Raw genomic sequence first — 21806 nt, 5'->3', positions numbered from 1 at the left:
TGTCCAATGTATTTTAATTCTTTTAAATCTACATTCTTAAAGAAACTTTATTGTCGTTCCATCCTATATGTGACTAAATCTAAATAAATGACAAATTTTTAATAAAAGATCATTTTCTAATAACAATCATACCATTGATTGCATTTGACATATATTCCAGAAATTTTAAAAAAAAAATTGTTTTTGGGCCAGCAGGTGACCTGGCAGTTAATGTGCTGGACTTCCACAGTTCAAGTCCCATACCTGGGACTTGATGGTGGCTTTCTCTCTCTCTCTCTCTCTCATGTGCCCTATACCAAACTTAAACATAATAATTTAATTTTAAAAATTGTTTTTCAAGAGTTGGCCAATAATGACATTGACCTCTCATTTCACAGAATAAAGCACAAAGCACTGGATAGTGTAAAGTACCCAGCCCAGGTCTAGATAGTCTATTGTAGCTCATGTTTTTCTTGTTTTTGTTTTGTTTTGTTTTTAACCAAGGAAACATTGACCATCAAAGATTATCAATTATTTCTTAATGAAATATATCATAAATTATTCTATAACCCTATTGTTACTGATCTTTTTTCTAACAGCCATTACTTTTTTTTTTTTGGAGAGGTAGAAAGCAAGAAATCACCACCCAGGGGGGATGGTCACGCCGCAATCCCTTCTCCTCCATTCTCCTCTTGGGATCTTGGGCATGCACGCACACATGCCCAGCGTGAGTTTTAAGCCACCAGGTCCAGGACGCAAACCGTGGTCAACTACGTGAGAGTCCAGCAACATAGCCGTTATGCTAACTGCTGGTCCCAACAGCCATCACTTTTAACCAGCCCTTCTTTCTTGAACTGTCTGTTCCATTGGTCTCAATAAATTTTTGTTGTATGTCCTATAAGTCTCTTCGACAGCACTCTTTCTGAGAATTCTGCAGCTCCTATAAATTTAAAATAGGAAATGTATTAGGCTTTATAAATGTTGGCTTCACCTTCAGCCCTTAAATGTGAAGATTTTCTATTATTCAGGTCTTTAACTCTTGAAATTAATTTCCTAAAACATTCCATCCAGTCTAAAATTTCAAAGATACTATGAATTACTCCTAAATTTATATCTCCACTTTTAATCTTTGTCAGAACTCCTTGTACGTATCTTCAAATGTTTGATGGACATTTATATCTGACATGTTTTTAAACTCAATGCTTCAGAAATGTGGTACCTCTACTCTCTATTAAAACTAGATCTCATTCTGAATTACTTATGTGTGTAAGTTGTTGCACTAAGCCCAAGTAACCCCTGATAAAGCTTCTTTATGATTTATTTTCTATATTCAACACACATAATCATTTATATCCTCACCAACAAGTCCTTTCACTTGCCCTTTACTTTTATTAGTCTCAAAATCCTATTCAATATACTGTATTAACTCATATATGAGTTGTTTTAATTGACTGCTATGATATTTCTTTCCTTGCTTTCTTCTTCCTCTAATCCCTCCTACACAAAACATCCTAAATCTCTGTATCAATAAAAATTTTAGTAAAGTCACTATACATTTCAAAGTAATTAGCCTGGCACCTAAAGTATAACACCGTCTAGTTATCACTCACGTTTCATGTCAACCCAAATACAAACCCTGTTTGGACCAGCAGTTAGCGTGATGGCTATGTCGTTGGACTCCCACGTAGTCGACTGCGAGTCCTGGACTCGGTGGCTTTAACTCACGCTGGGCGCGTGTGCGTGCGTGCCCAAGATCCTGAGAGGAGAATGGAGGAGAAGGTATTGCAGCGTGGCCATCCCCCCTGTCTCTGTCTCTCTCTGTCTTTCTGGAGAGCATAGACGCCCTATAGCAAAAACCTATAGCAAAAAAAAAAAAAAAAAAAAAAAAAAAAAACTTCTCTGTCTTTCTGGAGAGCATAGGCGCCCTATAACAAAAACCTATAGCAAAAAAAAAAAAAAAAAAAAAAAGAAACCCTGTTTTATCTAAAGGGTTCACTTATTGTTGAACAAATACATAATCACTCATTCTTTTTTTTTAATTTCCCTTTTTTTCTTTTTCTTTTCTTATTTACATTTAATTATCATACATCTTTATGGCATACAATTTGTTTTTTCAAAGCTAGCATGTAGTTTATGATAATCAAATCAAGTATGATACTTTGTTTTCCACAAAGAACCTTACATTCTTATGTCCATTAATTGCTTTCTTGTTGAGCTCTTCCCACCCACCTTCTACTGGCCATCCACTTCCCATTCAGTTTCTGGTATTTACACTTACCCTATTATAATATTAGGTCTTTGAGCCTTTCAATTTCTGTCATATGATTTAGAATGAGTGGGAACATTTTTTCTCTCATACTCTGGATTATTTCACTTAGTATTTGATTGTCTACATTCATCCACTCTGTATCAAATGACAGAATCTTACTGTCTTTATGGTTGAATAATATTCCATTGTGTAAATGTGCCACAGTTTTTTACTCCAGTCATCAGTTATTAGACACTTAAGTTGATTTTATGCCTTAACAATTGTGAATAATGTTGCAATAATATAGGTATACAAATATCTTTCTGACAGAGTTTTCTTGTCCTTTGGATAAACACCAAGGAACAGGATTACTGGGTCATATGGTAGTTCTATTTGTAAATCTTTAAGGAAATTTCATCTTGTTTTCCACAGTAGCTGTACTAAATTACATTCCCATTAGTAGTACAGAAGGGTTTCCTTTTTCCACCAACACCTGTTATTCTTTGTTCATGGGCTTTTAAATTTATTATTTGTTTTAATCATAGCCATTCTGACTAGGGTTAAGTAATATCTAACTGTGGTTTTTATTCACATTTTCCTTCTAAGAGCTGTTGAACTTTTTTTTATGTGCTTTTTGACCATTTCTAAGTCTTCTTTTGAGAGTTCTTTGAGCATTTTTTTTCGTATGCTTTTTGACCATTTCTAAGTCTTTCGAGAGTTCATTGTTCAGGACAGTTGCCCATTTTTTAAATTGGATTATTAGTTTTTCTGTGGTTGAACTGCTTGGATTCCCTACCTATATTTTCTGATTATCAATTTCTTAACTGAGGCATAGATTAAAAATACATTCTCCCATTCTTCAGGTTATCTCTTCTTTCAAATTACTTTTTTCTTTTGTTGTACATAAGCTTAATAGCTTGGTGTAATCCCACTTGTCTATTTTTAGAATTATTGCCTGCATTATAGGGGTCTTGTTTAAGAAATATTTGCCTACTCCAATGTCTTCAAGTGTTTCCCAATGTTAATTTTATAGTTAGAGGCTTTAAATTTAGATCCTTGATCCACTTTGGGATGATTCTTGTTAATTGAGAGATAGGGTCCACTATCATTTTTCTGCATATAAATATCCAATTCTCTTAGCATCATTTGTCTGAAAGACTTTATTTCCTTTCAGTTGTCTTTTGCCTTTTGACAAAAACCAATTGGCTGGGGCCAGCAGCTTGCATGGTGGTTAAGGTACTGAACTCCTGCGTGACCAACCATGATTCAAGTTCCAGACCCAACAGTTTGAATTTCATGTTAGGCACATGTGTGTGTGTGTGTGTGTGTGTGTGTGTGTGTGTGCTAAAATCCCAAGAGGAGAATGAAGACAAGGGATTATAGCATGGCTATCCCTCATGGAGGATGACTTCTCACTTTCCTTCTCATGTCTACTTCTGTGTCTCTGGTGAAAACATATACTCTGTGGCAAAAACTTAAAAAGCAAAACAAAACAAAAACAATTGGCTGTATGTTTGGAGATTATTTCTATATTTTACATTCTGTTCTGATGGTCCTAGACAAATTTTATGATTGCTTTCCATTTCTATGAAGAATACCACTAGTAGTTGATCAGAATCTCACTGGTTTTGTAAATGAACTTGAGTAATAAGTTTTGGTAGAACTGATATTTATTTTATTTATATTGAATATTCCAATTTAAGAACAAGAAATGTCTTTCTTTTGTGTGTGTTTATCATATTCAATTCCTTTATACAGTTTTTCATAGTTTTTCTTGTAGAAGTTTTTCACATATTTGGTTAGGATGGCTCTTACTTTTTTGTGGCTGTAATAAATAAAAATATTTTCTTCAATTCTACCTCAGTATAGTATATAATGCCTTATTGTTGGTATGTAAAATTGCTGTAGAATTCCATGTATTGATTTTTGTTTTTCTGCAACTGAATTCATTTATCACTTGTAGGAGTTTTTGTGGATTCTTTTGGGTTTTCTATTTATTTAATCATTTTGCCATACAAATAGATTATTTACCTCCTTATTTTCCTATTTGAATGCCTGTTATTTTACTTACTTGTCTGATTGCATTGACTAAGATATCCAATACTATGTTGAAAAGTAGTTGAATAATGCCTTGTCTTGTTCTGGTTTTTAGTGGAAAAGCTTTTAGCTATTAGTCAGTATATCTTAGCTATGGTTTTGTCACATATAGCTTTAGTTGTGTTGAGAAATGTCCCATCTACACCTATTATTTTGAGAGTCTTAAACATGAAAGGATGTATTTTCATCAAATGCTTTTCCTGCATCAACTGATATGATCATATGATTTTTATATTGCCTTCTGTTAATGTAATACATTACATTTTGTGTGTGTATATGTGTTGAACCATCCTTGTATCCCTAGTAAAGCCTACTTGATCATTGTATATGATCTTTTTAATGTTGTGTTAGATTTGATTGACTAGTATTTTATTTATTTATTTATTTTTGAGGATTTTTGCTTCTATATATATCAGGGACATTGTTCTGTAGTTTTCTTTTTTGTTATGTACTTGTCTACTTTTGGTATCAAGATGATGGAGGCTTCATAGAATGACTGCAGGAGGGTTCCTTCCATTTGGATCTTTTGAAATAGTTTGAGGAGAATTGGAATTAATTCTTTTCTAAAAGTACTGTAGAATTGAGAAGCGAATTCATAAAGACCTGAGATTTTTCTTGTTTGGATACTACTTATTACCAATATAATCTCACTACTTATAATTGCCTATGTAGGCTTTCTATTTCTTCCTGATTTAGTCTAGGAATATTTTGTGTCCATAAATTTGTCCATTTCACCTGTTTTATACTTTATTGGCATAAAGTAGTTTTTATAGTATTCTCTTTTTTAAAAGAGGTTTTAGCCTTAGGGTGTTTATGTTCAACAGAGAAACAAACAGTGGGAAGTAAAGTGAGAAATTATCCCCCAGGGAGGATGGCCACACCATAATCCTTTCTCCTCCATTTTCCTTCTGGGATTTTGGGTACATATGCATATGTTCCAGGTGTGATTTTCAAGTCACTGGGTGCAGGACTCAAACCATGGTCAGCCATGTGTGAGTCCAGTGATGTAACCACTACTTTATCTGCTGGTCCCTCATAGTATTTTCTTAATATCTTTTATATTTCTGTGATATCTGTTATAATATTGCCTGTTTCACTATTGATTTTACTCATCTGATTCCTTTATTTTTTTTTGTATTAGTCTAGCTACTAGTTTGTCATTTTCATTTATACTCTCAATGTGCCCACTTTCTGCTTTGTGAAATTTTTGTATTGTTCTTTCTTTCTTAATTTCACTTATTTCTGCTCTAATCTTTATTATTCATTTTCTTCTAGTATTCTTAAGATTTTTTTTTTTTGGTGGCCATTTCAGTTTCCTGAGATACATAATTAGGTTATTTATTTGCCATATTTGCCATCTTACTGTTTTTTTCTTGTGAGCTCTTATTATTATAATCATCTGTTTAGGACTTATTTTGCTATTTCCCATTGATTATAAAGAGTTGTGTTTGTTATCATGTGTTTCGATTAATTTTAAAATGTTGATCTTAATTTATTCAGTAGTTTTGAAGACATTCAGGAGTAAATTGTTTAGTTACTATGTTTTTTCTTTCTTTTTCTTTCTTTCTTTTTTGGCACATGCGCTCGCCAGAAAGACAGAGACAGAGAGACAGAAAGCGAGAAATCACCCTCCAGGTGGGGATGGCCACATCGCAATCCCTTCTCCTCCATTCTCTTCTTGGGATCTTGGGCACACATACACATGTGCCCGGCATGAGTTTAAGCTGCCAGGTCCAGGAATTGAACCAAGGTCAACTACATGAGAGTCCAGTGACATAGCCATTACGCTAACTGGTGGTCCCATGTTTATGTGTATTTTCAAAGGCTCTTTCTTTTACTGATTTCAAGATTAATTACATTGTGATTAGAAAATATACTAGATATAGTTTCTATATTTTTAACTTTGTAAAAGTTTGTATTCTGCTTATGGTTTTCAAATATTTTTCATGTGGAGCTAAAAAAATGTGTATTTTTGTAGTTATTGGGTGAAATATTCCATAAATGTCCATCAAGTTCATTTGGTTTACGGTATAATTTAGTTTCTATGTTTTTTTATATATATATTTTTGTCTAGACAATCTGTCCAGTGGCAAGTGCAGATTGTTGAAATCTCTGATAATTACTGTGTTGCAATTTGTCTCTTTCTATATATCTAGAAGTGTTCCAAAGTTGAATATAGAAGTATTTATAGCTGTTATGTCTTCTTGATAAATTAAGACCTTTAGTATTAAAGAGTTCCTTTGTTTAATTCACAGTTTTTATCTTAAAGTCTGTTTGCCAGTTATCAGTTTGAGACTCTAGTGGGTTTTTTGGGGTTTTTTGTCTCTCTTTTCACAAAATGACTTTTTCTAGCCCTTGACTTTCAATCTATGTACATATTTTATCAGTAAGTTGTGCTTATTGTAAGAAGCATATAGAAGACTCCTTTAAAAAAAAAAATCATTCAGGTAATCCATGGCTTTTAATTGGATAATTTAGTTCATTAACACTTAATGTTATTAATGATGTGTACAAACTTATCCCTTCCATTTTGTTACTCATTTTCTTATTTTTTATGTTCTATATTACTATTTATCCTCCTTTTTCTTTCCTGATGTAGTAGTCCCATAAGTATTTCTTGAAAAGCTAGTCTAACATTGGTGAGGTCTTTCAATTTTTGTTTATCTAGGAATAGTTTTAATCTCTTTCCCATTTGGTGATGGGAAATATCTTGCTAGATATCATACTCTTGGTTGAATTTTTTTTCTTTCAGAGGTCTAAATCTATTTTCTTCTTCCTTCCTTCTCTGCAGTTTTTTTCTGTTGAGAGATCTGAGGTTAGTCCAATGGAATATCCTTTGTAAGTAACTTGATGTTTTCTTCTTGCCATTTTTAGAATATGGTCTTCATCTTTAAGTTTTGTTAATTTGGCTAGTAATTGCCTTGAAGAGGATCTTCTAATGTTAAATTTGTTTGGTGTTTTTTTGTATTTCCTGGATCTAGATGTCTGTATGTCTCTTTAAATTTGAGACGTTTTCATATATTATTTCATGAAAGATTTTTTTCTATGCCTTTACTCATCTCTTTGTCTTCTGGAATATACATTATGTGGCTATTCAGCTGCCAAATCATGTGTAAACTTTCTCATTATTGCCTTCTTTTTAATAGTTATCTTTTTGGGTTTTTGTTTTGTTTTGTTTTTTTACTAAATTGAGGTTCCGTCTTAGACTAAATCGGAGATTTTGTCTTCTAAGTCAGAGACTTTTACTTCTACATGCTTTAATCTGTTGTTGTTCCTTATAAGAGAGATTTTTAATTTCCTTTATTGTATTTCTCATCTCCGTAAGTTCTGTTCGATTCTTTTTATTGTTCTGTCTCTCTCTCCATAGAGCACCTCCTTCATTTCATGGAATGGTTTTCTAAACTTCTGCAGCTATCTGTTTTTTCTTGCATCTTGTTGAATTTTGTTATAATGAATAGTCTAAATTCCTTCTCCAATATTTCTGTGATTTTCTGTATTTTATCCATTGTTGGCGAGGAGTTGTTGTGACTTTAGGAGGAGAGATATTTCCTTGTCTTTTCATGTTTCTTACATCTTTGTATTGATTTTTAGGCATCTTGAAGAGTACCCACTTCTTCCTAATTTTGAGGGTAGATTCTCTAATGCTAGTTGGGAGAAAGGACAGCACTAGGTCCCAAGTATGCCTCTGACAAAATAATCCAGAGGGGGCCAGAGGTCAACTGCACCTTTTGGCTAGGGTTCAGCTTTTTATAAAGAGTTTGTTTTTCAGGAAGAATATGAGGAATTAAGCTGCTCTAAAACCTCACCAACTTCTAGTGGTTGACTCCTCTTTACACTCCTGAGTATAAATTATGTGTTCCAGGGGTTCCTATCGTCTTTTTTCATTTGCTTTATCAATCCCACTTCACTCTTGAGATATTCATTAGCCTCTATTCCCAACGAGATGTTACAGTCTTTGGGAATAGACTAGCTTACCATCTCAATACTTCCACTCAAACAGAATGATGGCTGGGTATTCACATCACTCCCTCTAGTGAATCTCAGCCTTGGATTTCTGCATCATGAGTCCTTCAGTCTCTGTAGCCAGTACATCCCAAGCTGCGGGTGTAGGTTAACTGCTGCCTCCCTGAAGAATATCTTATTTTCCAGATCTAGCTCTGTCACCAGGGCTATGTGGCTTGGCCCAGCACAGCAGGTGGTAGCAGCAAGACTAAGTACTAAGTGGTAGCCCCTCCCAGTGGCTTCTTCCTGAAGTGGGTTTTTAAAATCTGTCAAAGTCTCTATAACTGCACAGCTAGAAGAATTGTGCCACAGGGCTGGTAGCAGCAACAGTGACCACAGCAGCTCTCCTTCCTGGAAAGCATGAATTTCCCAGCCAAGGTCCTCTGCAGACAGACAGACAGACACTCACATACCAAATTACACACATGCATACATTCACCCTCACATGTGCTCACTTGGACAGCCCTGCACATTCAATGCCATTTCCTCAGAATTCAATCTCAATTCACAATTCAAACTGACTATTTCAAACATCTATTTAAATTCTATATCCACACAACCTTCCATTCTCAGTTCAAACCTCTTATCCTCCTTGAAACTTCTAGGTCATTCTCACCCTGGTGATCTGTCACTCCTGTGGGAACTTATTATACAACTATGCACATCACCCATGTAGTATTCATTGTCTTAGCTCAGCTCTTGAAATTTTATCTTAATTTATACTGTAGTTTCAATTGTATTGAAAATTTACAGAGTCTAAAAAACTGTGAAGAATATATTTTGTATACTCTATAGTATTCAGCACAAAACTATGCCCTTAATACACAGTTACCAAATAAATTACCATTTATGTAGGTATAAAAGATATGAACAATGCAGAACAATTTAATTTAAGCTATATTCATACATCTGTAACTTTTCTCTGAATTCCATTGAACTCTAATCAATACTAAACTGAGGATAGTCAAGTGCCAGCTATTTGATCTTTATATCTATCTCACTTAAAAATAAAGTGGATTTTTGTTGAGGACTATTTTTCTAAATGTTCAAAAACTCTGGATGCTCTCTTTATTCCCCAATGATGTAGCCTTCAATACATGGGTCTCCATATGACTTAAATTGCTTTTAATCTTTCTCCTTTGCCAATGATCTTGTGCCTTAATCTCTATCCTTTCTCCAAATATCTCTCAATTCTATATTGTGACCTAAAAAAAATTAAAAAGCTAAAAGAAAAGAAACATTAGAAAAATATTGAGAGTGAAAACAAGTAAAAAAAACTTTTAGAGAATGACAAGAAACTGAAAGTTTCAATTTTCTATAATTGTTTTTTTAAAACACATTTTACTTAGGGCTATATTTTGATTATGCAAAAAAAAGTTTAATGGGATAGATAATTAGGTCCCAGGACTTTTTAAAAGTTCCTTTTAACCCATTATTTTAAAGTACTCTTTTTTAACAGCATAAATTAAAATCTAAATGCTGGGAATCATGCAGTGTCTGTTACAACTCCCATCTGGCATGCATGGATCTTCATTTTACATATAAATTCAACTCCTCTAATGCCATCTTTGTAGCCTACTGAGCACCAGAATCTTCTTTCTTCTGCTTTCTCCATTCTGTTTTCCACTAGGTGAGATGTATGTTACCTGAGGAAGTATTCTACATATAGTAATAATATCCCAGTTATTCATCCCTGTAAACATTTCTTAAGTATACATTCAGAGAGACTACCTTGAACCTAGTATCACTTACCATTCAACTCTTGGAACCCTGAAAACAAGCGATACCTCCCTTCCTGCTGCTTGACTTACACATGAACTATCGACACTCTGACTTTTCCATATTTTTCTCTTTGATTTACTTGTTTTCCATGAATACCATGAAAAGCTATTTTACTTATACAGTGTGTGTCAAGAACTATCACACTTTTAAGCATTTTTCACAAAAAGAAAATTTTGTACCCATATTTACAGAATAGCAAACTGACATTTGGCTAATTTAAATTTTTATCTAAGATCCCCAAAATAAGAGCTGAGATCTAAAACCTTCGATATGATGAGCTTATGGAGCCAGACAGCAGTAACACAACACTCTGCACTGTTGGACTCTCATGTGAAGGTTCAGAGTTTAGGTCTGAGGCCTCCCAGTACATACTGGCGTGCGTGCATGTCTGTGATCCAGGATAGCTGAGGCTGGGGCGAGGTGAATTGTGGTGTGAAGACACTGTTAGAGATGCACCCTCTTTTTTCTTTCTCTCTCTTTCTCTTTCAGAAGAAGAAGAAGTAAATAGAAAAAAAATTTAAGTTTTGCTACAGGGTGGATGCACTCACTGAAGAGAGACAGAGGAGAGAAAGAAGAAAAGTAAAAAGTCCTTGCCTCCTCCCCCCGCCCGCCCGCCCTGCAACAGGAGGGGTCACACTTCAGTCTCTTCTCCACTCTCCTCTTGGGATTTTGGGTACGCACACACACATGCCAAGTGTGCCTTTCAAGTCACCAGTCTGGAATTCGAACCACACATTTAGCCATGTGTGATCTTCCTGAACTTCCATGCCACCTGCTGGCCCTACTTTAGATTTTATTATTAGCATTTTATTAATGTACTATTAGGCTACACCTGCTCATGTCAGACACTGCCCAGAAAGATTTCAAATGTGTACCTTGCTCATCAAGAACAAATGTCCACAAGGTAAGATTTATGTTACCTGAGGAAGTATTCTACATATAGTGATAGTATCTCAGTTACTCATCCATGTAAACATTTCTTAAGAGAAAATGTATACCTACCTTGAAACATGAGGATTTTCTTACAATCCCTTGGGGAGTGGAGAAATTTCCACCAAATCTGGTGGACACATTTTATCTGACACACCCTCTAAAACCTAATCATTACCTAGCTATAGGGAAGAGAATAAAGATGGTAAGATGATAATGCAAGGTGGAACCTCTGACTTGTTGACTACACTAATCCATTATGAATGTTCTGAGAATAAAACATAACTTGTGGGGGAACCAGCAAATAGTGTAATGGTTATGTCTCTGGACTCCCATATAGTCAACCATGGTTCAAGTCCCCAGACCCAGAGGCTTAAAACTCATACCAGGTGTGTGTGCCCAAAATCCCAGAAGAGAATGGAGGAGAGGGGTCTGTGGCTTGTCCATCCCCCAGAGGGTGATTTTTCACTTTCTATCTCTCTGTCTCTCCAGCAAGCACACATGCCCTATAGCAAAAATATCTCTTAAAAAATAAACTTTCTCCAGAATATTAAACAGAACACAGAGTCTACACAATATAATGTTAATAATGTACATGCTACAAGGAAGAATTACACATACAATAACTAGTAAAATTTGAACGGTCACCAATTTTAAAGACCGTTGGCAACTGTGAGATTATCTAGATTTTGGAACTATCAGACAAGACTTTCAAGTCTTATTATAACTATGCTCTGTAAAGTAAGAGAAAAATCTACTTTAAATTATTAGCAAAAAATAAAAACTATTAAACAAGATAAGTGTAAATTTAAGGACTAAAAAGTAAAATATCTAAAATAAGAAATAACTTGCTGGTTACACTTCAAAGAAGAATGGAGACAACAAAAGAAAGAGTCAATAAACTTAAATATAAATCAATAGAAATGATCCAAGCTAAAGAACACAGAGAAAAGAGATCAAAACAAAAAAGAACAGGATCTCTGGGATCTGTGAGAAAATATCCAAGTATCTAATATTTATGTCTTTAGACTACCAGAAGAAAGAAATCGAGGCAGAAAAATATTTGAAGAAACAATGGCTAAAAACTTCCAAAATTTTGTAAAACACACAAATTTACAAATTCAATGATATTGATGAATATCAAAAAGAAAATCATGTCTTTACACACTATAATCAAACCATCAAAAACTAATGACAGTGAAAAACACCTTGAAACAGCTAGAGAAAAATGATTGATGTCATGCAAGGAAACTATAATATAATATAGGTTAGAAACCATACTGGAAAAATAAAAGCTAGAAGACAATGAACCATCATTGAACTGTTGAATGAAAGAATTCTTAACTTATAGAATTCTATAACCAGAGAAAATACCCTTATCGCAAAGTAAAACTAAACACATAATAATGAAAACAAAAAGAAGACTCTCCACACACACACACATACACACGCACACACATGCATACACAGACAAAGCTAAAGATTTTAATCTTTTTGCCTAGTTTCTTAAGATGGAAGAATCTTAAGGCCAATGACTTGTGATGTTTCATCTCTTCTAATATAATAATTAGTGTTAGAATTTTTTCTCTGAATATTGCTTTAGTTGCATCACACAAATTTTCACAAGTTGTATTTTTATTTTTCTTCAGTTTATAATTCTCATTTATCTTCTCATTCCTTTTCTGTCCATGGGCTATTTAAAAGTATGCAAATTTATTTTGAAATATTTAGAAATTTTCCAGAGATATGTGTTATTACGATGCAAGTTAATTCCATTATTGTTAGACAACATACTTTATACAACTTTAATCTTTTTAAATGTATTGAGACTTCTTTCATGACCTATAATAGGATCCATCTTGGTAAATTTTCCAAATACAATTAAAAATATGTGTTCTGGAATCAGCAGGTGGTATAGTGGTTAAGACGCTAGACTTAACCACAGCTTGAAACATGTTGGGCACGTGAGCATGCATGCCCAAAATACCAAGAGGAGAATGGAGGAGGAGGGATTGCAGTATGGCCATCATCCATGGGGAGTGATTTCTAACTTTTTCTCTCTCTGACTCTCTGTCTCCAATGAGCACCCGTGTCCTATAGCAAAAAATCTCTCTTAAAAAAAAAGTGTTCTTCTATTAGAGAGTGGCATATCCTATGAATATTAATAATTAGATCATATTGGTTAATTATGATGTCCAAATCTTCTATAGCCTTACTGATTTTCTTGTACTAATTCTATGAATTATTAAAAGAAGGGTGTTAAAATCTTCAAATATAATTATGAATTTGCATAATTTGCATGAAAATCTAAAATTGTTGTGTCCTCTTGATTAATTGACTCATTTATCATTATTAAATGAACTTCTTTATTCCTGGCAGTACTTTCTGCCCTCAAATGTACATTGTCTGATATTCATATAGATAGTCAAGCTTCATGTTGATTAAGGTTTACTTGGTATATCTTTTCTATACTTTAATTTTTTAACCTATTTGATACTTTACATGTTTCATATATATGATGTGCATATACATATCTGTGTCATGTACATATATAATCCAGATAGATAAATGACTGATAGCTAGATAGATAAATAACCATTCTATAGGGTGTAGCTAGCAACATGGCACACAAATGTATTGAACCTATAGTTATCTATACCTCCTAAATTTTTCCTAAGTGCTGTTGCTAAGCCAATCTTTTCATATCCTGGATATACAGAGTGAGCTCTTTGTACCCAAAAGAAGAACATGGCATTCAGTCTATTATTTTTAACCTGGTTAGATACATTTCATCATGCCAACCTCAATTCTGATGATCTAATTGAGCATATTTGCCATACCACTCAGGTTATTGATCCTATACATTATATACCTATATGAAACTATTCCTGCGGTAGAATAAATGTAAGTAGCTAGGGTATATGGTAGAAAACTCTCATATTTTTCCTCTTGATTACGAGTTTCTGCATTTTTCAATCCATCTTATTTCTATACAAGCAAATATACCAGCATATGAATCTAATCTACAAGCATTTTATCTGTTCTGAATAATTCTTCAAGGGACCAGCAGTTAGCATAATGGCTATGTCGCTGAACTCCCATGTGGCCGACCATGGTTCGAGTCCCGGACCCGGTGGCTTAAACTCACGTTGGGTGCGTGTGTGTGCATGCCCAAGATCCCTAGAGGAGAATGGAGGAGAAGGGATTGCAGCGTGGCCATCTCCCCTGGGGGGGGTGTGATTTATCACTTTCTATCTCTGTCTCTCTCTATCTTTCTGGCGAGCACATGCACCCTATAGTAAAAACCTATAAAATAATAATAATAATAATTCAATAATCATTAACAAAGCATAATCTTTTCTATTATTTGTACAATTTTTTCAGCACCTGGAGATAGAAGCTGAGGGTCAGGAGATTTGGAATCATTTAGAGAAGTTCAGTACAACTGAAAAAAAGGGGGGGGGTGTTAATTATCATACTTCATGAATGACTCATAAATATTTGCTTTTGAGTATATGTTTTTTTAATAAATGAGGTTTAAAACCTTAATTCTTACATGCTATAAAGAAATGGAAAAACTTGCTAAATTTCACAAAACATGATAGTGAAATTCTGGAGCTCTAATTGCAATTCTAAAATTTTAGAAGTTATTCTACTCACGTGTGCTGAATGAGAAGAATTGTCTGTTAGACTGTGACTGCTATCTAGCTGCTAATTACATTAAATAGAAAGTTAAGTATTTTAAAATATATGTGTAACAAAAGGACCGTACCAATGAATTTATTTCTTTGAAGGCAGAATCTATTTTGAGCTCTTTTCTGTGTTCTGTCACAGACCATACAAAGTGCTAGACATATGGTAGTAAGATTTTTTTAATTGAATTTTTAAAATAATTATTAGAAATTATCTATTAATGATAAGAGTCTTATGAAAGGCTTAAATTTGTATGAAATAAATTTAATTTATGAACTTCTGAAATTATCCCGCTCCTTTTTAACCAACCCACACAGGTTAGAAAGATTATTCCACCATTTAACTGAAGCATACAACAACAATAAAAATCATAAAATATTACTTTGTGCATTGTCATTTGTAAAAAGACCCTTTTTGTGATGGCTAGTCTCAGCATAATAATTGCAACTTGGCAGGCACATAGACGAGAAAATGTTTTATTATGTTGCTTGTTTCTAGCATAGACCTCAGGTTTTGATAGTCTTAGCGTATTTTAATCATCATCAGTTGATTTCTACTAAAGCTTATATTATCTTGTGATTGGAAACATTTAAGTTAAAAAAAGATAGAAAATTCTCATAAATTATTCATTGAAAAGATAATGAACCTATTGATAATGAACCATATTTAATGAACCTATTAAATACAATTAAGCTTTAGATTAATATACAGAAGTTTCCAAAGTATCTGATATTTTTAAACTATGTCTGTATCTTCATCACATTCCTGATAAAACCTAGTCTAGAAATGCTCTTAATTTCTTGCCTTTCTTTGAAGAGAGTCATGGACTAATGGTTAAGAGCATAGCTTTTATACAATATTAATTAATTAATTGATTAATTAATTAATTAAAATAAAAGCTTTAATAACTAAATATGGGACAATAATATTGACTTGAGGATTAGTTTAAGAGAGTGCTTAAAATATAATAAATACTTTATTTGGTAGCTATTATTATTATTACTATGTATGAAAAATATCTTCTTTATACTCCATATGAAAATACTGAGGGTCTGTGGGCATACCCTACAATGTTAGATAGTTTTATTTACTTTATAGACTGTTTAAACTGTGCTTTGTTTTTGAACCAACATACTACTGCTTACTTTTTTTTCAACTCAGCTCTAACAAATTAATCATGATTTCAAAATACTTTCATTTTCGGTCCACCAGATAGTGTAGCAGTTGTGTCACTGGACTCCCACATGGCCGACTGTGGTTCAAATGCTGGACCCGGTGGCTTGAGGGTCAAGCCAGATGCATGTGCATGCTTGCCCAAGATCCCAGGAGGAGAAAGGGGGAGACAGGATTGCAGCATGGCCATCTCCTCTGGGGAGTGATTTCTCACTTTCCCTCTTTCTGTCACTGTATCTCTCTCTCTCTCTTTCTCTTTTTTGAGAGGTTTTTCGCTATAGGGCACATGCACTCGCCAGACAGACAGAGAGAGACGGAGAGACAGAAAGCGAGAAATCACCCCCCCAGGGGGGATGGTCACGCTACAATCCCTTCTCCTCCATTCTCCTCTCGGGATCCTGGGCACGCACGCACACACGCCCGGTGTGAGTTTTAAGCTACCAGGTCCGGGACGCAAACCACAGTCGACTACGTGGAAGTCCAGCAACATAGCCATTATGCTAACTGCTGGTTCCCATCTCTCTCTCCAGCAAGCACATGTGTCCTAAGGCAAAAACCTCTAAAAAAAGGGAAAACTTTCCATTTTTGGCTATGAGAACAGTAGTAGCATTGAAAATCATTTGAAATGCTGTATGTAATTTGGGGAAAAAAAGAAAGGCAAAAAAATGTATATATTTCATTCTTTGTATACCTAAAACAGTACATTTATTAAGTCAACTTTATGAACAAATCAGTACTAATATGCAAGCATACATTTTAAGTTTTGCAACCTAACATAATAATCAAGGTAAGAATCCACTATATTTTGCTTTTCAGTTTAAAAAGAAATCTCTCTACTAATGAGTTCTAAGAATATCTGAAGGTTTTATTTAGAATCTTTTCAACTAGTGAGATCCCCTTTTAAACTTCAAAAACACCACAACCCTCAAGTCTCATTAACCTTCAAGTATATGGTAAATTTAAGAAATATGAAATAATTTTTAAAGCTACTATAAACATAGCAATGCTTTGAAAATATTAGAATCATGTTCATCTGAGTACCTATTGTATATTTGAAAAACTAGTAGCACATATTTATGTGACATTTTAGTTCCCCCATCAGGAATTGTTGGTGCTAATGTGGATGAAGCCCCCTGCCTCCACCCAGGGGACTTCATAACCACCTCTTCAATTAAGTTGTGAATGCCTTAGTCAATACCACCAGAACAAAGGAGCATGCCTATTTCTTTTTGTTTCTTTTTATATTCCACAAAAGAGCGGTAATATACAGAGACATTGCACTGGAATTAGAGAGGGCACAAAGCATGTAGTACAAAGATATAGCTTTACCTCACAGTCCCCCATCTATGAGACACCAAGAAATGGTCATGTCATCATAGCTCCTAGAAGGAGATTCAAATAAACCTGCTGTGCTATTTGGCCAGGAGATTTTCAAGGAGTTAAGGGACAGAAATTCAGAGATGTGATAAGGAATGTCATAGGGGAGCACAACAAGTAGAGATCAAGTCTCCAGGTGAAACTGAAGAGGATGGTGACTGAGGATTCATTATGAGACTGAGTACAAATAAGGATGTACAAATACTGCCTGTTTCCAGTTGAGGATAAGAAGGGGAAATGGAGGGTAATAAGCATGTAATGGCTTAATAAAATCTAAAAGGTAAGGTCAAAGTTTCCAAAATGGAGCATTGAGACACAAGATGTAACAAGCAGACCAAGTCGTTTAAGGTGAACTGTAAGCACAAGCCCTACAAGCAGGAACCAAGATACGCTCACTTTACCCTGCAATAGGCCCTTTATTGCTTGGTATTTCAATATGAAACATTGCAATAGATAAGAGAAACTACTTAAATGAAATCTTAGGAATAAAATCTTAGTGGTTTTTTGGGTTTTTTTTTGTTTGTTTTTGTTTTTTTTTGAGAGGTTTTCTCTATAGGGCGCATGCGCTCACCAGACAGACAGAGAGAGACAGAGAGACAGAAAGCGAGAAATCACCCCCCAGGGGGGATGGCCACGCCGCAATCCCTTCTCCTCCATTCTCCTCTCGGGATCTTGGGCACGCATGCACATGCACCCGGCGTGAGTTTTAATCCACCGGGTCTGGGATGCGAACCGCGGCTGACTACGTGGGAGTCCAGCGACATAGCCATTACACTTTCTGTAACTGATCATGTGGTCATAGTTGGCATTTATAACTACATACTTCTGTTCCGTATTCCATTTGTCTTCAACTTGTACCTCTGCTAGTTATGGTTCTTCATGTGACGCAGTAACCTAAGCCTTCATTTCCAAAGTGTCTGAACCACTAGAAATCCTTCCTGTACAGGGTCCTTCCAGCTTCCCATTGGCCTTAATCACATGGCATAATAATACTGAGACACCTATGCTCCAGCCATATTCTTCCTTACCTCCATGGTGGAGTGACAGTCCAATTTTCCCCTTAGTAGTCTGAATCAATCACCCCAGCCAGCACTGTAACTTCCTTACTTGCCTGTTGATTCAGATGCCTAAGGAGCCCAAAGTGGCTGGGCATCAGTCTTAAGCTTCAGTTCAATAGAATAACTATTGTGTTTCCTGGTAGAAGCATTCCTCTTTCTGGAATGAAGACTAAGCAAAGGATAAGGTGTGGAAATAGGAAACACGAGTTTATTAGTGGGTTACTGGGCATGACAGTCAGTGATGCCATTCCCCTTTCAACACTTTTATTCTGGGACTCATGAATCCTGGCTATGGGAGGAACATCGCTACAAACATTCCTTCAAAAGACGAAGGAAGTGCAATTAGCTGGCACAATAACTAAGTCTCCAAAGGCCATTCTTCAGAAGTCAACTGCACCACAATGGTGGGAGATATGGTAAGACCGTGAATTTCATGATCATGGGCCCATTGTTATGTTTCTTTTGTTGTAAAGTGAGTTCATTGATCAGAAGCAATGCTGTGTCTAATACTAATATAGTAAAGGCTTTCCATGAGTCCATAGATGGTAGTACTGGAATAATATTGTGTAGGAAGTCAACTCTATTCAGAGTGTCTATTCCAGTAACAATTTTCTAATAATATCACTTTTATCATGTAAAATGATAACTGATTAAATGTTAGTTATATAATAATGTATATTTTCTTGCTTTCCAATATGCTTTTAAAAATTATTCTATTTAACTTTGTTGTTTATTATTATTATTATTTAATTTGACTAGAGAAGAAGAGAGAGGGAAAGTGAGAAAGCAACCCACCAGGTCTGAGACTTGAATTAGAGTCAGCCATGTAGGAATCCAGGAACCTTAACCACCACTCCACTTGTCAGTCACCTAGTATGCTTTTATCAGTACTAAGAAAAGATAAAATTACAAGTGGCACTGGGTAATTACATGTGAATATCACTATGCTTCAGAGCATTAAAATATATTTGCTGAAAATTACTGATTTAATAGTATTAACATATAGTAAACAAAATAAGCACATACTTCCTCAAGTTCAACTTTAAGTTATCCTCTTTACATATGAAGTATACAAATATTTCTCATTTTATCAAACTAGATAGTGGAGGTTTTAGTACCATTTGCTCTCTATCTGGTCAAGATCAGAATCCATTTCTTTCAGGTATGGATGTTTCTTAATCTTTGAAACAATGGATTCATCCATCAAATAATATATTAAGAAATTAAAATATCCATAATCAATTTGAAGGAAAGATGTTCTTAAACCAGAATGGGTGGTCTAGGGAGGGATGAAAGTTGGGAGAAACTGGTGTCTGGGGGTTCACAGATCCATCCATTTGGTTTTGTTGTTCAGTCAGCTCCTTCAGCAACTTAGAGCTCCATAGAACACAGCTTTAAAAGGATAGGGCACTGCTGGATAATAACAGTTATCTGGGAGAGCTGACGTTTGGATTCCAGATTGACCTAAACATGCCAGACATACATACAGACTCACCTGTGGTATAGCTGGCAGGGAGTCTAGGGGAAGGATCTCAACATGGCAAAACCCTGTTGGGACCCCTGCCTCTTCTCTCGCTCCCAAAGGAAAAAAAAAAAAAAAAAAAAAAAAAAAACATTTAGATATTGATTTTCTAAAAGACACTTCATAATGTCATCTCTCTCTTCCCACATAAAGACATCAGATTCCAAAACATGGATGATTATCAAACGCCCCCCCTCTTCCCGCTCCCCCAAAAAAAAAAAAAAAAAAAAAAAAAAAAAAAAGCTTTAGAAAATAAGAAGTACCCAAAATATTTTAGAGTCATTTAGACAGTAAAATTATCGTAAACATTTTAATATCTTATATTCTTGCCTATATTAAGATTGTATGTCTAACTGATAGCCTAAGTTAATTCTGCTTTAAAATGCGATGTCATTAAATGCTATATCTATTTGTGGGTTAAGCTTGAATTTTTTATTTTCAAGTGGTGCACAGTATCCTGAGGCACTTAGTTTCTGTCCCTGATTGTAGCAAATAGTCCTCTCTCGACCATGTCAGTCAAAAACACAAATGTAGTTTTTACTGTTAAAAAATATAATATTGATATAATGAAATATAACAAAGTAAATTATATGCCATGGACTTCTTCAATGTAGTTTTGTGGCATGACACTTCATTTAAGATGCACAATTTTACTCTTTTAAGCTGTACTCTGGGATTATTTTGGAGCAATAACCCATTTCTCTTGATTTTTTTTCTCTATTTTCTGATAAACAGAGTGGCTGTAATAAATCCTGATCTCGCCTTTGGTCTGGATATTTAGTAGCTGTGTATTTGTTTTCTTTGACAGCAACACACATTAATATTTATGACCATTTTCCTTTGCAGCATCTCCCGGATGGCTCTGTGCCCAGTGCACATGTTGAATTTTATCTTTTACCATATCCCAGTGAAGTCCGTAGGAGGAAAACAAAATCTGTTCCAAAATGTACCGACCCCACTTACAATGAAATTGTAAGTATGATTCATCTTTTGTCCAGTCATTTTGTATTTTTCTTTCCATTTTTCAGCTAAACAGCCAAATATGGAGAATTTGTAACAATTGGCAGCATTATTCCATAAAGGAAAGATAGTTCCCCAAATAGTCATGGCATACTGATCACTGTTCTAGATGCTATGGGAACGGGAAAATGCAGATACTGCTTTGAACACTCTCATGTATCAATTTTCAAATCGTGACTAACCTCCAGCAAGAGCCCCAAACTCGTTTTGCAAACTAACATTGTCCCTGACTTCATCTTACTTCTTCTAACCTCCTTCACCTGATTTTCCTCATAAATTTATCATAATCTATCTGGCCTGTAATAATACATCTCATAAAATCCCTTTTGACAAATTTAAAAACTAATCAAATACAAAATATAAATAAAGGTTAATTTATGTTATAAATAGCTCTTTGCTTCATTGATAATGTGCAGTTTGAATACACAGTAAATCGTTTCTGAGACAAACTCCTACATTTATTCTCTTGGTTCCCTCTTTCCCATCTCCTCTGTCCCTTGCTCACCAGATTATTTGCTCTCTCTCTTTTTAAGACTGTCTCATCCCTTGCTTTGACTCAGAAGTCAAAAAAAAAAAAAAATGAAGAAGATAGCCCCATAGGCTAGTAATTAAAGGAGCCTGATCCCATATGGCTGACCATGGTTCAAATCCCACCCCTTCTGGCTTGAAAAACATACCAGGTGAATGTGCATGCATGCCCAAAATCCCAGTGGGATTGGATAGAGAAATGAAAGACAGGGAATTGCAGCATGACTATGTCCCTTTGGGAGATGCTTTCTTTCCCTCTCCCTTCTGGCTTAAGCCCTCTGGAGATAAAGAAAGAAAAAGAAGAAAAGAAAAGAGAAAAGAGAAAAGAAAAAAGAAAAGAAAAGAAAAGAAAAAAGAAGAAAGAAGAAAAGAAAAGAAAAAAGAAAAGAAAAGAAAA

General features: G+C 34.8%; 1 protein-coding gene across 4 annotated transcripts in view; it reads left to right on the top strand.

Moving 5' to 3' along the window:
* The window catches only part of PIK3C2G (phosphatidylinositol-4-phosphate 3-kinase catalytic subunit type 2 gamma), a 469433-nt gene extending 448268 nt beyond the window's left edge, over nucleotides 1-21165 (top strand). For 3 of the 4 annotated variants that reach the window (XM_027767815.1, XM_006167334.3, XM_027767814.1), the window contains one exon: nucleotides 20708-21165. In XM_027767815.1, the coding sequence (XP_027623616.1) occupies nucleotides 20708-20893 (186 nt within the window). In that variant the 3' untranslated portion in view covers nucleotides 20894-21165. The remainder of the gene's footprint in view (nucleotides 1-20707) is intronic. The other variant, XM_027767816.1, reaches the window with a different exon arrangement.
* The last annotated feature ends 641 nt before the right edge of the window (nucleotides 21166-21806 follow it).

This window comes from Tupaia chinensis, unplaced genomic scaffold, assembly GCF_000334495.1.
Source record: "Tupaia chinensis unplaced genomic scaffold, TupChi_1.0 Scaffold144702_1, whole genome shotgun sequence".
NCBI classification, from domain to species: Eukaryota; Metazoa; Chordata; class Mammalia; order Scandentia; family Tupaiidae; genus Tupaia; species Tupaia belangeri.
Note: the sequence above shows the minus strand (reverse complement) of the source record. Positions and strands in the feature narration are given on the sequence as shown.